The sequence below is a fragment of the Meleagris gallopavo genome, chromosome 25 (assembly GCF_905368555.1).
Source record: "Meleagris gallopavo chromosome 25, MGAL_WU_HG_1.1, whole genome shotgun sequence".
NCBI classification, from domain to species: Eukaryota; Metazoa; Chordata; class Aves; order Galliformes; family Phasianidae; genus Meleagris; species Meleagris gallopavo.
The window spans coordinates 4,716,816-4,735,095 of record NC_139428.1 but is presented as its reverse complement, the minus strand read 5'-3'; the positions used below and the strand labels follow the sequence as shown (position 1 = coordinate 4,735,095).

The window sequence follows — 18,280 nt, the reverse complement described above, 5'->3', positions numbered from 1 at the left end:
TTCGGGAGCAGAGGTCCCACTACGTCAAGTTCTGAGTCTCTCCTGAAACCTTTTATTTGCAAATAACTGAAAATTACATTTTGAGACTGGGGACAAAGGCCTTAAATCCAGCCTTGGAGCAAGTGAACAAAGAGAAAAGGCAAAGAGCTTAATTTGCAGAACTGCTTTATAATTTACATCTATGGACCATACCAGCTGACATTAGCAGGAGCTGCCTCTGAAAGCACAGAGACTCGAATGCACTCATCTCTTCTCCCATAAACAAACTGCATCTCCCAACTCTCAGCAGCTTCCAGGACCAAATTCAGCTTCGCACCACCTTTTGGTACCTAACACATGCAGTTACCAAAGCAGCACTGAGGACCTTCAGCCCAGTGCACACACACTGCCTGCTGCCTGGGGAGAGGAATCGCAGCTGCCACCGCAATTCCACCCCAATCAGACCCCAGAGTGACCATCACCTGGGCTCTGTTAAACACCAGCACGTCTCTGCCTTCTCTCCAAGGCCTGCAGGTGCTCTCTAGGAAGATGACAGCATTTTTCTGTTGCGAGCTTCTCAATTTCAACCATTTCTATTAATTTATCAGATGCCAAACAGCTTCAGGGTTCTTAAAAAATAATGGGTGCATGCAGAGTTCAAATTGAACTGCCAGGTGCTACCACCCTCTATATAGAAATGCAATTACCCTCCATATAGAAATGCAATTACCCTCCATATAGAAATGCAATTACTATTATTTAAAAGAAAAGCAAATTTGGTATTTGACTGAAGCATATTACCCCAAAGTAGCAGGATCTTGGAACAGGAGCCTTTGTGGTCCTTCAAAGAAGTTTGGAACCATTAATTTTAGTCAGTAGTATCAAAATATTAACGTGTGCAGATTATTATTAAGCCATGTAATGATGGAATAATGTAATTAATACAAAGAACACAGGGCTGTAAAACAGCACACATCATTAGTTAAACCACTCGTTCAAGTAAACCGCATTCTAGGGAGTCTGACCCTAATTAAATAACTAATTATATTCCAGTATATTGAAGACTAACCTTGTGGCTCTGGAGCAGGATGCTGAATATAATACTTATTTATCCATTTTCCTTTCCTATTTGGGCTATAGGCTGGAAATTAGTTAATGATTCATTAAACAACAAGAGACCTACCAGCACATACAAACACACGGATGACACAAAACCTCAATTTTAAGCTACTGAAGTGACAGGAAGCAATTAGCAAAGTTGAGAAAACAGGCTTCAAATGACACCTGATTCTCAGGCTTCACATACTGCAAAGTGATTTGAAATGCAGTCACATCCATAGGAAAAAAAAAAACAACCCACAATCTCTCTCTCCATGGAGTACAGCACCTCTTGCAGTTATATTCAAATGCTTTACAAGCTCACATTACTCATTCTCCCCTTGTCCTCCCCTATCTCGAGCATCCATCCTCATCGTGATGAATCATCCCCAGGAGGGACCCATCTCTCTCCACCGATGACACAGGAGCTTGGACAGAGCTTTATTTGGCAAGCTGGGCTCCAGGTGAGAACAACCCCAGGAGAAATACCAAGCAGTGACATTTGTTATGTCAAGAAGGTTCAGAAATAGTTTTGATGCAAATGCACCAATTATCATATGCATTTCTCAGTTCCCCACTGATTTATTTTTCCAGTGTGGTTGAAATTAATTCCCACGGCACCAAAGACTGGGGGGAAAAAAAAAGTCTATCAGCCCTCGATACTCCCCCAAATAGCTTTTCTATGTCATCCCCTGTATAGGAAATAACTCCGAGTTGTCAGCTGAAGAGCACTATGCCCCTAATGCTGTTTATGTGGGTTTTTGAGCAAACTTGGAGGGGATTATGTAGCTCAGAGAATCTGGCTCACAGTTCTTTTCCAAATATAGAACAGATGACTTGCAAATGAGTTCTAAATTCAGCTCAGTGGTTTTCCCATCGCTCGTATTAAAAGCTCCATATAACAGGACCCGATCCAAAGACCACTCAAGTCAATGAAAAGATTACCACTGACTTCAGCAGGCTTCAGCTCTGGCCCAGAATGCTTTAATCTTCAAAGTATTTTACAGGCATTTTAATTAATTCATCTTCCACTCCTCCCTCACCCATGCTGGGGGATGTACAATGATGATATCATCCCCTTTGCACAAGAGCAACGTGAGTCAGGGAGGTGAGCTCGCCAATTTAGCAACATGCTTCTAACATGGGCCTTAAAGTCAGAGTGTGACACGTCCAGGAACGTTCAACAAACAGCACTAGTCGATTTGTGAGGCAGGAATAGCAGGGACCGAGCAGGCATCAGAACACAGATCCCAGCATCGCATGGAGCTGTGCACACCTTGCAGCACTGCGAGTGGCCATTCCTGCCCACAAGGCCAGCACCAGGAATTGCTGTTTGGATGAAAGGAGCTGTCTGTGCCACTGAACCGACTTTGCATTTTGTGCATTGACCCACGAGACCCATGGTCCTGTCTGCACAGCTTTTGTATCTGGAACCTGGATGAACTCTTTACGCGCTCTTACAGCATTGGATTCCATGCTGCTGTTTCCCATTTACTCCTGCGCCTTGCCTGGGCTCCCACAGCCATGCAGAGGACAGCTGTCAGGCTGCAGTTTTTTACAGCTCCAAGTAATGTGAGCATGCAAAGCACCGTGCAATGAACACGCACGCACAGCAGTGCCTTTCCCAAAACAATTAGTGCGTTTCTCTCAGCCTTCCTTTCAAAGAGACGGAGATGTTCCCAACCTGTAAATCACGCTTCCAGGATGAAACGCTCAACGAACAAATTCTCTCAGAAAGCCTTTATAAACTGATGTTGCTAATTAACTATTTATCACTTCAAACAAAAGGAAACCAGCCGTCTTTTTACAGACAGGTAACACAAACTGCTGGTTTATCAATCTAGCCTTCTTATTTCAGTTGTGCCACACCTCCACACAGTGCAGGCTGTAGCGTGGAGCAGAAGTTCCAGTCAAGCTCTGCTCAGTTATTATGTACTGAAAGGAACGGATTTTGACAATTTCAGTTCACTTTGTGATGTACAAAAGCTAAGGAACAGATTTGGTTTCCCTACCAACAGCTTATGACCAAACAGCTTTAAAAGCTCAGGAAGAATCTAACCAGGGGAAGAGGAGAAACTCAGACTCTAAGTAGGAATTAAAAAAGAAAGTGAGTTTCTGAAAAATGAGACAGCATGCCCAGGAAGCTTCCAGAAGGAGAAGTTTGTCCTATGGCACTGCTGAAGAAGCAGAGAAAGTCTGCTGCTACCATCTGGGCTAGGCACGAGGCTGGCAGAAAAGCCAGAAAATGAACAGATCTGAACGTTAGATTCCAAAAACTCAACCCTAAAGCAATGTGAAAAAGGGTCAAAAAACCTGTCAGAGTGGCACGTAATCATTTATTGGTGTTTAATTGCCTTTTCCTCCCTCCTAAGCGGTAGAGTCAGCCTGCCCAAAACCCAAGGAATATCCAAGGTTAACTCAGTGCCATTTCTTTCTAAAGCCAGGATTATTTGATTCAAGAAATTGGGATTTTGCTCATATTTGAAAGACAAAGATGTACAAAAAGAAAGTGATGTAATGGATACATCACAGCCTAAAAAGCTGATGTATTCAACAGCCTGTCCACACATAGGAAACGTACACCTGAGGGTCTGCAGGACACAGGCTGAGACACAGCTGACACCTGAGCAGTAATGGCTGCAAGTTACACGTGGTCTGCTCTCCAGTTGCACATTACCTTGATGAAGGAGAACCTCCAGGGTCTGATTAACCAGTAAATCACTCCTAACAAATGAGTACTGGAACAATACCCTGATTTCACAATCCAGTTTCCCAGAATTTGGGTCATTACTAGGCTCCTGTGCAGCCAAACCTGCTAATGACAGCCCTTTAAATACAAACTCATTCTGAAATTGGAACATAGGAACGCCCCTCATTAAAACTGCAATCCACCAGCGATGTTTACTTATTAAAGGCTTCAAACTGAGGTCAGTGGGGAGAAAGCAGCAGAACTAAGCAGCCCTGGCGTGCTGCAGAGGGAGGTGAGCGCTGCAGGTGAGTGCACACAGTGCCATCCCATCCCTGCAGAACGCAGGCTGCAAGGTGGATGGCTGCCAGCATTCCTACAGACTGGAACAACTTCTTGCGAACGATGAGATCCTGGGATACCATCATGTCTGTGAAATGACTTCTTTGGATCAGCAGCACAAGGCTGAGTGCAAAGGTGAAGGCTGTCTGGAGGCAAGGACCAAGAAATAATTGACTGGATAAGCACATGAGCTCGGTGCCTTGGAATGCAAGGTTTGCTCCTGAACTAATGAAAACTATGTTAGGAGGAATCCAGGCACGGAGAAGAATGAAAACTGTTTTCTTTCAAGAGCAGAAGTGGTGAATACCTCGGGGTATTTTGAGCCACACAGCAACAGTGTCCTTTTTGTTTTTATTTCCCATACAGATCTGGAGGAGAGGAGCAGGCAGAGTTTGCAAGGAGGGGAGAAGAGATAAGAGGCTCTGAGCCTTGTTTTCTTGTGCCAGTGGAAAATGGAAAGGACCTCAGCCTTGGATGGATCAGTGACAGTGAATTTGATCCCTTCCAAACTGTACAAGTTGATCAAAAGGGAAAAAAAACATCGCTACCAACATCCACTGTTCCAAACATGAATAAACACAGAAAGGACTTTTGTATTAACTTTAAATGCTGTATAAATAGCAGTGAAGAGAAATACTTGTTTGAGAGCTGAAATCCCCATTGGTTATGGGCCAGCTATCATCCAGAAAGAAGTGATGAGAAATGAGGATTTCTGGCACAGCCTTCCTGCCCCAGCTGAGCACTGGCTTAGGGAGATGCTTTGCTAAGCTGTTTGGTGTTTCACCACCATTCTCACCAAGATATCAAAGAGGTTTCGATTAAAAATAATTGCATTCTCTTTTAATTACATCCTTTAATTAACTGATTCTTCAGCACTGACAGAATGTGACACGTCACAGTCTACAAAGACGGTTGGGGACCGTATGTGAGAAGCCCGTGGAGAGAGGGGGGTATGACTTTAGAACCAGAACCCTGAAGGGCTAAAACACCAGAGCACAGTGCTGTGAAGAAGCACAGCTCCACACTGCTTCAGTGAAGGCAACAAAAAAATGCATCTCCAAGACCTACCTTGGCTGGGTTGAGCGCAGTGATGACCCACACGCAGTAGGCATTGTTATCATATTGGACGGGATAGTTGGGAGATGTTATCACACCGCTGGGACCACGGAGGTACATATCACACATCCGTGCTGTGAACAGAAAGCAAGGCAGATGTGTGAGATCTGTTAGCTTGGAGATGAACGCTGTGCTCCTCGTGTAGAGAGTGGAGATGCATAGCAGTATGAAGGCGTGGGAGAATTAAATATTGTTGCTGGCTTGTTCACTAGCCAAAATTGCCACTGTCTTCCATGTAACATCAGAAACGATGCATTTATCTGTGATGATGGCATGAGTGGGGTGTTTTCAGGAGCTACCAAAGAGATGGACCACCAGACCAACACATTCCTCTCTCTCACACTGATTTAGTATTTTCTGACTATATTAAAGCCCTCGAAGAAATATTTTCACATCCAGGACAATGAAAGCAACCACATGGAAAATGCAGTTCCTTTTTCATGTTCCAGGAAAGTTACATTTCCTTTCCTCCTCGCAAGCCTAAAAAAAATCCTGCACATCAAATATTCATTAGGTGAGGGCTGACTTCATTCTGATACAACTGCTGGCTCAAAGAACGACGATGGCAACTCAGCTTCACATCTCAAAAACATCTTAGGTAAAGTAAAAGCTGAAAAGTGTTTAAGGGGGAATTTTTTGCTTGTGGTGTTCCTTTGATGCAATATTTAATCAGAAAATGTGAAGAACAGCATCTTAGTTTTGTAACTGCATCTGCTGTTGTAATGGATCCTCAAAATTCATCTCCCAAGTTTCAAAGGAGTCATATTTGCAAATAAGGCATCCGCAAGGCTTTTCCATCCCTAGACAACAGTGAATCATGGAAAATGATCTCCTGGTTGAATGGTTTGACCACATGGCAGATCTGCATTCTGCATGTGTGACCCAGCCCCTGGAGGCCATTACACCTCCCCTGTCCTATCCTACAGAAAGTAGTTAAGCCCTCTTATTCCCATTTTAAGAATGGGCAACAGGAGCACAAAAAAGATTAAGAGACGCTCCCTGGGACCATAGGGAGCCTGCTGCAGATGGGGAAGCTGAAATGCAGCCTCCAACCCAGTGGCAAGATGCTCCATTACCACGCATTAGAAGATGGCAGAGTCCAATGGCTCTGAACTGGCTGGTCAGGCGCCCTGCAAGCTGAAGGAAACCCATCACCCAGCAACAAAATGAAAACAGAAAAAGTGCGTTAGAACTGAAATAAAAAGCAAGTGGGAAACTTTTTACGAAGAAAAGAAACAACCCAGAAGTTAGTGGTAGGAAAAAAATTAAGTTGATTCATAGAATCCTAATAACACAGGCAAATCCTTTCTTATCTCTTGCGAGAGGACACCATAAATTTCCTTTATAGTGTCACATATTTATGCCAAATATCCTCTTACACTGATTCAATTTATTCTATGCTTGTTTCAAGAATTAGATGGGATTCCAAAGCCTTGAAAACCTCTGCAGATGAAATTAAAGAAAAAAAAGAGGTGAAAAAATACCAATTTATGACTTTAAGAGCTTTAGATGGATTTAGTTTCAAACATTACAAGTTGTTCATTATTAGCATTACAAACAGCACAATTATGCATGCCACTTCATATACAGAGAAAGGATAGAGTGAAAGAAAACAGAATGGCCAAGGGCAAAATGGACACCAGTTCTCATTTCTTCACTGAAACAAAGCTCCATTTGCTGATGGCTCTTGGTGAGGCCAGAAGGCGATCAGTTTGATGTTGGCTTCCAGACCTCCACCTCGTGTCCTCTCTCCTCCTTAAACGTTAAGGGGAAATATCTGGGGTGGAGCGAATAAAGAGGGGCAGAAAGCACTGCTGAAAGGTATGGGCACAGTACACAAATATACCTCATCAGCTGCAGAGCAAGTAGCTAATGAGGCTCCACAGTTAACAGAATTAGTTTTGTTAATTCCATTCCACTGGAAAAGTATCAAGGTCCTACTGTTGGCAAGACCAGACTCCCATTGCCAAGAGCACAAATGCTCCCAGTGCAGTGCAGACCAACCAGCAGCACAGAGCTGATGTCTGACAACAGCTTGAGAGCACTGAGGTTGCTTCTCCTGGCTGCACCTCCTGTCTGAGTGAGGGTTTTGAAAACAGCATATGAACATATAGTGTTCAGCAAAGGCTTGAGCTGTTCTAGGGCTGCCTGACAACGCACTTGACTTTGAAAGGGAAGGAAAGATTGAACCGAACAGAAGCTAAACAACAGGGGTTGTAGGAAGCTGCCTCCGAGAGGAACCAGAGATGGTGTTCCATGGGGCAGCCTGAAAGCCTCCAGTTAAACACTGCCCTGAGAAGCAGAGCTCTAAGCCAAAAGGAAAAGGCAACAGGCAGCAACCAAGTGGGGACAAACTCAAGGACAGAATGGGTGATGCACAAACGTGACATGGTGGGTTTTCTCATTAGTCCTCATCACTCAGTCAAAAATAACTTTGCCTTCTTACCTCTGCACACCGGCCTGTGGTCACTCCAGGCAACAATGATGTCGCTCACTCTCTTGCAGGTGATGCTTTTGGACCCCTGTAAATCGTAGCCCTCGTTACAGGTGAACTGGATGCTGGAGCCTAACCTAGCAGACAGAACAAAGGGGGAAGTCAGCGATTGAGACGCTTCTGCAGCAACAGCTTTGTCTCTTGCTTTTTGCTATCCAAATTGTGAACAGAGAGAGTTCACTGGCCCTCCAGGCAACAGTGGAAATGAATGAGGGGCCAGCTCTTCCTCATTCATTTCCTCGTGCTGGGCGCTGGTTGCCTGAGGTGGTGAGAGTCCAAGAACAGATTTGAGTCTTTCAATGCAACTTCAGTGGGAGTTTTGTTCAGTTCGGGAGCTCACACTCAGTCCCAGGAGATGACAGTGCTCAGCGTTCTTATAAAGAACAAAATCTTTATCTACTACTGAAAGATTTGTTCTTTGTTCTATTGCTTTGGATTCGGATCCTTTGCTGCTTAAAGCAGTGCTGTATTATTCACTGAGGCGACACAATGCCAGTTTCACAGCAGCTGAGAATTTATCCTATGGCATTTAGGGACTCTACTGGGAATACCCTCTCCTCCACCCACGTTCCCTCTCCTCCAATACGTTCTCTGGATTTCAGGAGAGTCTGATAGACGCAGGTTAAATTGAAAGACATTTTTAGTGAACAAAACAGCTATTGACAGCAAAATAAGATTAAATATTGATTCACCATTGCTAACAACAGCCTGATTCATTCCTACACACTTTAAATGAACGCTAGCAACTACAAGGGAGTAACACCATTATTTTAAACATTATAAGAAAACAATTATCCAGCACCGCATTTTTATTTATTGACAAGGAATTGTAGCACTGCTTCAGGAAGTCACCTGAAATTCTCTGGGCACAGGGTCGTGCTGGGACTTAGGCTAATTTAGAAGTGATGCTGTTGCTGTTTAAGATGGTTCTCTCTGTGCTTAACGGGAGAAGGGAGCGACAACAGACACGGATGACAGCAGCGTGTCCAGGTGCCCACTTTGTGGTACGAGAAATATTCTCAAACAGAGATCATTACAGATCTCTGTAATAGATTACACACACACATGCACATTTAGACACGCTCGTTCTTCTGCATCGCTGGCTTCAGCAAGCTTTTCAGACACAGCACAATGATGTGTGCAGAGGGGCTCTGCAAACAGACTATATATCAAGGAGAACACACAATGCTTGTAACAAAAGCTTTGCAGCATGCATAAACACACACGTCAAAGGTTCTTACCTAAAATCGTTGCCTATTCTTTTGCCTCTCTCTGGAATCCCAGGGTCTGGACACATATTATGTCCCTGGGACACACCAACCTGAGTTACTACAAAGCAAAAACAGCACATACAGAGACAGAATAGCAAAAGAAACATTCTTTCATCAACTATCTTGGTGGATGTGGAGAGAAAAATGGCAGCTGGTAGCTCGAAAACCTGAACACGTTCCATTTTGTTTAGAAAAAAACAGCTTTGGAAACAAGTTTAACTGGAATCATTTCAGCTCAGTTTAGACATCGAAGTGTTTTCTAGGAGCGCCAGCTAGGAACATTGCTTTCCCTCTGTTCTGCTACAGAAGTACCTCTGAAGAGAGAGATTTTTCATTCTGCAAAATTGCACCAATTAAGCAGCCCATTTCCGAAGCCTGTGATTAGAACAGCCTGCCCTCCCCAACCCGAGCTGAGAATACAGCCAACCCAATGAGAGGTGGGGTGTGATACCAGGGAAGGACAGGCAGAGAACGAGAGAGAGAGGAGAGGGAAATGTGAGTCTACATTCTAAAGCAAGTAAGTAGTTTGAATGTGAAAAACTGTGTGGAGCAACCTTAACGTGACTGCCAGCAAACATGGAACCAATGAAGTGGTGATCAGCATCGAGTAAACATCTGCCATCCTGATGCTCTGCTCCCCGCTTCCACCTTCCCCTTCAGCTGTCAATGGCACAGCTGAGCACTGTTTGGGATGGACAGAACCTGGGAGGCTCCTGCAAGCATGAAATGAGATCTGGCAATTTGTTGATTTCTATTCTGAATTCCAGCAACTACCAACACATGGGGATGATTGAGGAGAAAGGGGCAACTTTGTCACAGCGCTGTCAAAGTTGATGCAACTGAGTTTTCTCCCATCACTGCGGGAAGGACGTAAGGAAAACATACCATCTCTTGTCATCAGGGCTGAGGTGGTGAAGCATGAACATGAGTGTTCCCTTCTACCTCCACCCATCCCCCGATTGAGGGAATGATCTTGGTGCACGGATCTGCTGCTGAGTGATTTGGAGGCTTGGGCATGAAGTATTACATGAACTGATAAACAGATGGGGTGCCTACACAAACACAGGCTGCACAGCATGAACACCCAAAAGGCAGGGTCATCAAAAGATTATTCATTTGGTAATTACACCTCACTACAGCTGGAAGACATAAGGCTGTACCTAAAAGGATGGAGGGATCACTGCTTCCATCTGAGCACCTACACCAGTGCTGGCTGAGTGCTGAAAGCATCACAGCTCAGAACTGCTCCTCAGCCCAATCGCTTCCTTCATCCCATCCCTCCCCTTCCTGCTGCCCCTTCCCCAGCACAGCACTGCCCAGCCCTGCCCCACTTCTTCGACCTCCTCCTCCAGGCAGAGATACAGCTTGATGGCAAATCAGCCTCCTAAGAAACCGCTTTTCCCTTTTTGCATATTCATAATCTCACATTAAGCTCCATCACATGGACAAGCAGAGATGCAAGTGAGACAAAAGCATTAAAGCAGCACACAGCATCTTCTGATGGCTGCGTTTTGTAGCTACAAAGCTTTGCTGCCACGTTTCCCAGGCTGACAACTCCGAGTTGGAAGGAAGGAAGTTGGAAGGATGTGCTACCCTCACAACAGTGCCTGCCACAACCAAACCCCACTCCACGAGCAGCATCTCCAGCAGCCATCACAGCTGCATGATGGTGGGTTTGTTCCACTGATTCTCCCTTTCCTGATAAATGTCATGCTCACATACACAAAAAAATGGAACAACTTTTAATCTGCTGCTAACTTTTTGTTAACTTGGCCGGTTTGCTTTAGAGCCTGAGCAGCTTACGACCTCTGCAAGAAGCTGGCTGGGCAACCCAGAATTTGCCTCATCACTGCAGGAGCTGCAGGCACATTTCAGTGTCAGCCAAAATAGTGGCACAGGAGACTGGCCCCTCTGGGGAAACTCTCAGTAACCACCTGGAGACGCTGCCTGGAGTTTTGATCAGGCTGTTGAATACCATCTATGGAGCTAAGCACTCCTCTGCCATAGAGCTCCCCAGGTGTGGCACATTCCTAATGCTTCTGTCCAAACGATGCACAGAGCAAATGGGAATTCAGAGCATGAAAAAGAGCGTGCAGCAAACGGCCTTGGTCAGAGCAAGGAACAAGGTCAGAATATCCTGGCACAATAACTTCACTGCACAACACGTACATCACAAGTCTAGGTGGTATTTAAGAAAAAATGCTTCAGTTTCTCATCTTATTTCTATACCTTCCCCAGGGTGAAAGTGCACTAACCAAGGAGCTGAGCCTGCAGTGCACACGTTTACAAACACTTGTAAGCTTCCACATACGCCTGCATTGAAACACCCCTTCCTGCAGAGCACATCACCAGATTGCCTTTCCACATTCCATCCTCTCTCCCATGGTCAGAAGACTACCAGACAACATCACTTACACCGTATTGGTTATTCTGAGCTGCTGTCACAGCCATTTATTACATCCCAGATCGGATGACAGCAAACCTGATTCATGGCTTTGGGAGCAGGCAAGGCTACAGATAACCAGCAAAACCCACAGGCACCGGAGGGCAGGTTGCAAATGACCAATCACACTTCTGAAGACTAAAAGCAGTTCTTCTCTCATTACCTAGCACTTTATTAATACCCATATAATCCGCATACATAAACCAGTGAGCAGATTAGATACAAACAGAGCGAGGAGAAAGGAAAGGTATCTTCATAGCGTGATAGTTTGGACATTTTACTTTGTCAACACAAAGGAAGGCAGAGGATGGATTAAATGGGCACAGAAACTTTTCTTCTTCTGTCTTCTAAACGCACACACGGGAATGCAGCCAAACCAAAGCTGATAAACCACATTTGTTATGCTGAGAACACGCAGTGGGTGCTGCATTCATCTGCCTAAAGCTTGGACTGCTTCACACCAAGGCTGTAATGTTCCAAATAATTCTTTGTGGTTACAAAGAAAACAATAAATCTTAAAAGCTGTGATGAAGTGCTGAAGTTCTGTGCTGGAGGCTCAAGGATTCCTTCTCCCAAAACAACACTTTTCCAGCCCCTTTGCCCTCCTATTTCTTAACAACAACTTTCCTCACTGTGTTTTCAGTAACACCCAGTCACGATTGCTTTGGTTGCCACAGGAATTTACTCCATCTCTTAAAAGAACTGAGAACCTTCCTTAGTTCTCTGTACTTCCCCATGTTAATAAAGTTCAGAGAGATTCCCAATGGACAATTATTTATTGAATTTAGGAATGGTAAATATGAGCTACACGACAAAGCAGGATCTCAAAAGATAGCCAAACGATTTCCTTCAGTTTTGTTTTGCTTTTCACATAAACTCGATGTTTCTCAGCATGAAAAATACAGTCCAAGAAGGCGAGCTGCTCTAAGTGGTGTGAGGGGAAGGGAGCACTTCAGCAGTTATCAGTTAAAAATGTTCAGCCCATCCTTATGAGCGCTGTAAGGCTGGTGGTGACTCCATGCAGCCATCCGATAAATGAAAGGTTACAGAGCCCAGTTTGGAGAGCAGAGCAGAGCTGTTGGTAACACACTGAGCCCAACAGCGTGCTCAGAGCCCTTCCAGGCTACAAATCCAGACCTTAAGCACTCCCATGTCCAGCTAGCACTATGCAAGACTCGGGCTGAGAGAGCCTAACATTGGAAAACGACTGCTTCCAGCTGGAATTTTTGTACTGTTATCATTTGGGGCATTCTGAACCCGTATTTCACATCTTGTCGCTACCTACAAATAATTCCCAAGTCTGTGAGAGTTCAAAACGTCACAGCCCTACGGATTTTGGACGGTTTGCAAAGCCTTTTTGCAGCACGGCCCCCTCGAACCCAGCCCCACTCACCGGGGAGTTCATTGCCTGCAGCTCACAGCCCCAGCAGCTGCTCTGCCCCACGCTCACCCTGCACTGCAGAGTGCAGCACATCCCACACAGACACTCCTCACACCTGATGCACAAAGCAGCCTTGCTGCACTGCTGAACCCAGCAGCTCCCGTACGTTTGGCTGAGACCAAATTGGATCAACCCTCCAAAACGACTTTGCATTTGCATAATTAGTATAAATTGATACAACTGAAGGTACGCAGAGCTTTCTCTGCTTCACACAATCCCTTCCAGTGATGTCCAGCAGTGCACTTTCAGGTGTGCCTCATTCAAATGTCACAAAAGCAACTCTGACGCTGTTTTGTAATCAAGGTACCACGCTTTTTTCCACTGTATGAACATGGAACATACACATTTACATATTGCATGCAATATACTTTCTCACTGCTTCAGGAATACTGCAGATGCAAAAGGTGTGTCCCTCAGTTACTACCAGAAGTAATCCTCTAAACGTAATCTCAAACTTTAAACCGTACCTTTTTATAGCTTTTTCTCCAGAGCTGTATTATTTTTCCCTTAAAAATGATTAAAGCAAGATGCCCAATTAATATTAGGGATGGTGAACAGTCTGAAGCACTTGATTTAAATTTCAAATAAACACGTTTGACTGCAACTGAACAAAATTAGCACATCCCCCACCGAATTCCATGTTTTTTTTTTAATATATCCTTTTTGTGAAAGAGTACAAACAACCGTGATGTGAATACATTCTGCCTCATTCAGACACGTGAAACGGGCTTTAATCTGGCAAGTAACCACAGCATCCATTCAGCAGAAGTGAAATCCTCTGAAAGAACCTGCAGGGCAGCAAGTGTGGAGCTGCAAGCTGCCTTATGAGAGAACAGAGGCCTTAAAGAAGGAGCTGCACTACCCAAAGGAGAGGGGCAAAGACCACCAGAAACCACTGCTGGCAGGAAAGGGGTTGGAAATAAAGCGCGGCACAGCTCTCGTTTTCACCACATTTCTAAATTTCTGATAGCTGAGCGAGATGAAATGACAAGGGCAATACTATCAAACTCCAGAGACCTTTAATCAGCCTGTCCCACCTGCACGGTCATCTGTGATGCACGGCCCACAAGCTCATGAAAGTTTCAGAGAAGAGCGGGCACAACCAGCCAAGCAAGTCAGAAAAGCAAGGGAAAAAGAAGATAACGCTTAGGGCTCCATTTTCTGAAAATAAACATTTTTCTGGAGATACCTCCTATGGAGTCAGCGTCTCTGAAGCTGAAAATTCACTGTAACAGGAGTGTGACAGCAGAAGGCTGTGCAGGATGGAGGTTAATCAGGGTTTACAATCCAGACGTTGCTGAGCACAGTGTACAGGAAGGGAGCTGAAGGCAGGAGGGCTGTGGCAAACCCCACGCTGGTGACAGAAAGGGATTTGGGCCACGGTTCCTCCACCATCAATACTACTACAGCTCAATAACTTGCAGGCTAAGCTGCCTTCCTGCACCGGGTTTTGCCTTATCAAATACGACATGATTAGTGCTACACAAGATGCTGAACTGGCAGCATTCAGGGCTGGAGTCTGCTCTGCACTGGGCGAGGACAGGCTGGGCAGAAGCACCAGCAACTTCCAGCAACTTCATCCTCAAAAGTGGAGCCCGGCTACAACACAGCACGACACACTGAAAACACACAGTGGACTGATGAGCTGAAAACAGACTGCTATTTTTCACCTGGGGAAGAATCCCTGCACGTATCCCAACATCTCAGATGCCATCAATCCCACTACAAACACAACCTTCCATCTTACGGAGCTCCGGTGCTCACTCCAACAGAGGTAGGGGTATTTTCTACCACAATCTCACTCTCCATTAAGTGCTGAAATATTTATCACACCTTAAAATGACAATTAAATTACACTTGGCAAGAACATTTCATAGAATCATGGAACGGCCTGGGTTGAAAAGGATCACAACAATCATCTATTTCAACCCTTCTGCTATGTGCAGGGTCACCAACCACCAGACCAGGCTGCCCAGAGCCACATCCAACCTGGATTTCACAGAACCCAGAGCATCCTGGATTCAGGGCTCTTCTTAAAACTGAGTTTTACCTGAACGTGCCCCAGCATTTTGTACTCCGGAGATCTTGGATAATTTACATCCTGCTACTTAGTTACCTTGTTGGACTTTTCTCCTGAATAACTAGAGGCCACAAGCATTCACCTGAACCTGAAAGCGAGCCGTTTTCATTGAGCGATGTTTTAAATTCAGTTCATCCATTTTTCTTAACTGAATTTTGCATCTGAAATTCAGGCGAGCGGAATGTCCAAACAGCTCCTCTTTGATGAGTGTAATGGGCTGTGCAGAAAACGAACAAGTACAACCTCTCCTCTAAAAACTATTTTAAGAGAGTCTACGTTCTGATCCTATTTAAATCCCCGTAAAATATTCCGTGGAGGTAATTCAGATCCCTCATGTTTAATCTCAGAGCCCCCTCAGGAGCGCAGCCATCTGCTCAGTCACGTGCAGAAGGAAAAGATGAGCGTCGCTTCTGATCTGAAAAGGACCTCGTGTAAAGATGAATGGATCTAATGGGCTCTCTTACAGCCAGAGGAAAACACACCAGTGACAACGTGACACTGCGAGCATCTCCCTAACAGATACCAAACATCGGATATGCTGAACGTGAGAAACTCATACAGAGATCATAGAAGTCAGTGCTATGAGCTTTTGCACACTGAAGGGTCATGATTTTTCTGCAGGGATGAATAATTAAATAAAATGCAAAGAGGAAAACAAAGACTGCTATCGCTTCTGTAGATTTTCTATCAGGTTTGTTTGTTTCGTGGTTCCTTATCCCTATCCCTAGTTTTACAATAGCAACATTAATTCAGATTTCCAAATTGTTTACATTTTGACACTTTCCACACTAAAAGAAGACAGAAGTAACGAACCCCGGTCTGTCACTGAATAGGAAGCATACAGTATATATTAAATGCACACACACCAATCCCCTGCGTACCCACTTCAAGGGGTTAGTACATGCTTGTGAATAGAGCACTGGGAGGGAGTGATGCAGTAATGCAAAGGGAAGAAAGGGTAAAGCATTAAAACTTTTAAGAGTGACAAAGTTTTAGAGATTATTGGAAAGTCAAATGGAATGTTCAAGGAGACCATTTCACAAAGAGAGCATATGGAGGAGTCAGAACACTTACACACTGATGTCTTCTGGTTACTGTTCTTGCTTGGCATTAGCTTCACCCCTCTGGATTTCAGTTCCATTTGCTTTTTGACTACAGAGACAGAATTAAAACAGAAAGAAAGAAAACATTCAGATACCCGTTGGTGATTATGTAAAATGAGAATGCAGCAACAGTTGCACACAGTAGTTCCCAGATGTTTGAACAGCTTTTCCTAACCCCTCAAACCCATCAGGCCCCCCATTCATTTACCCCTGTTAGATCTACTACTGTCTTTGAAGAACTGAGCCAAGTTGACCCAGCCTGAATATAAAAACTGGGCATACCATCCTCAGCACTCTGTAGCCATGCAATGTTGCTTAACGTTCTACAAATGGGAAACAGACTGAAGGAAAGCTCCAGGAAACTGCAGGGATCTCAAAATGCAGAGTTACGCTTCACCTTACTTTGCTAACACAGTTACTACACAAATATAGACTGAAGCCATTCTCCACTTCTGTGGGAATACAGCACTCAAATGGACACTCCATAGACTGAAAACTGCACGTGTGATCTACGTAAGGATTAGATTCATAAAAAGGCAGTAAAATACTGAACTGTGTTACTGGGGAAGAGTAGTACAGAAATACACATCCACTGTTAACAAGGCACAACAAGTGTAAAATGCCCAAGGAGGCTGTGGATCCCCATCCCTGCAGGCATTCAAGGCCAGGCTGCATGTGGCTCTGGGCAGCCTGGGCTGCTGGTTGGTGACCTGCACACAGCAGGGGGTTGGAACTGGGTGAGCACTGTGGTCCTTTGCAACCCAGGCCATCCTATGAGACTCTGATTCACAAATTCACCAGCAGTGATCCTTGATCTCCTGCTCTAAATCTCGTCTAGAAGATGAGAGGACACGAGGGCAGCAGCAAGATTTTGATCAATCCACTGCCAAAAGAATCCCATGTAATACAAAGACGGCCAATGAAACTGAGCAACTATTCGTCCCTCTTATCTTGGCCAAACTGAGGCTCTCTCTGCACAAACCCCACAGCACCAAATCCACCTGGCTACTGGCAGACACACAGCAGCTTCCCGCAGCACAAACACAGAGGTTTTTGAGTAATAACACACAGCAGAATTTTCACTGGCACGTTTGAAGTTAATGTGGTTAAAGAATAACTTCACATCAGAAAGCACGATGGCCATATTGCTTTATAGGATCCTTTTTCTGATGAGCCAGTTCTTATCTATGGAGAAAAGCAGCCCGTCTTTCACTTCAAACTGTTCTTTTCTTGTTCTTTATCTCATCACACTTTCATCTCTAAATTAGCACATTCCAAAGACAAAGTTGTCAAGAAAAATTACCAATAGAACTAACAAGGTTTTTTTAATCATGCTTTTTCAGCTTGAAGGAAAAAAAAAAGCTAATAACATCTGTTTGCAGGAGCTTCAGACAGGGAGATGTCAAGCATCATTCCTTGAAGCTCACCCAAAGTAGTGCTGCTCTGAGCTCACTGCTATAGCATGCAGCTTTTTGTTCATCATTTGGTACAGCTTTTTGCCTTCTCCTTAAATAAAGCACAAACTTCAAACTGAGGGCTGAATTACCTTAAAAAACGTTCATGCAGAAAAGCGGGTGTTGCCTGGTATGAGCATCTTTAATCTGCTGGGGGTTTGTTGCCTTTTTTTTTTTTTTTTTTTAAATTAAGAGGGACAAATAATTAACAGTGTGCCCAGTCCAAAGCAAATCTAAGACGTGCCCGCTTCCTTCTGACTGTAATCCATCTGCAAATGCTCTAAGAGAAATGCAGCAGGTCTCAGGATGCCCAACAGCACTGCTTTCCTCCAGGTGACGTTACAGTAATTCCAGGACATCTGCAGCCTGATCTCAAGGCTTTCAATACAACACTGTGTCAGGGATGTAAAAAAGAGAATGAGGCCACAAAAGCTGAAATTTCAGGGGAAGCCTGGAACCTATCCCTGCCTCTGCTACAACTAACCCTCCCAGTCAATAAATACAGCCAAGCCCAAGTGCCTGGGGTTAAAAGCGAGCTATCGCAGGATGCACAGTGCTCATGACTTTGCACTGTCAACCCACTGCTCTCTAAAGTGCTTCGGAGCACCATCACCAGCTTACAGCATGGAGAACGCACAGCATGCATGCAGCTGGGCCTGGCGTATGATCGGGAATCTTTGAAAGGATATATTCAGTAATAAAAGGTTTAACTGCATTCATTGCCTGCCTTCCGGAATATGGTCCACACCAAATCTGTGACCAACAGAAAATTC

At 44.6% G+C, this 18,280-nt stretch overlaps 1 protein-coding gene across 4 annotated transcripts in view; it reads right to left on the bottom strand.

Moving 5' to 3' along the window:
* Positions 1–18,280, bottom strand: part of CSMD2 (CUB and Sushi multiple domains 2) — a 232,676-nt gene that overhangs the window by 122,928 nt on the left and 91,468 nt on the right. For all 4 annotated transcript variants that reach the window (XR_014879599.1, XM_085208652.1, XM_085208653.1 and 1 more), the window contains 4 exons: positions 16,025–16,102; positions 8,957–9,044; positions 7,668–7,792; positions 5,174–5,295 (listed from right to left, as the gene is read on the bottom strand). Coding sequence is in view for 3 of the 4 variants with exons in the window: in XM_085208652.1 (XP_085064778.1) it covers positions 5,174–5,295; positions 7,668–7,792; positions 8,957–9,044; positions 16,025–16,102 (413 nt within the window). In the remaining variant the exon portion in view is untranslated. The remainder of the gene's footprint in view (positions 1–5,173; positions 5,296–7,667; positions 7,793–8,956; positions 9,045–16,024; positions 16,103–18,280) is intronic.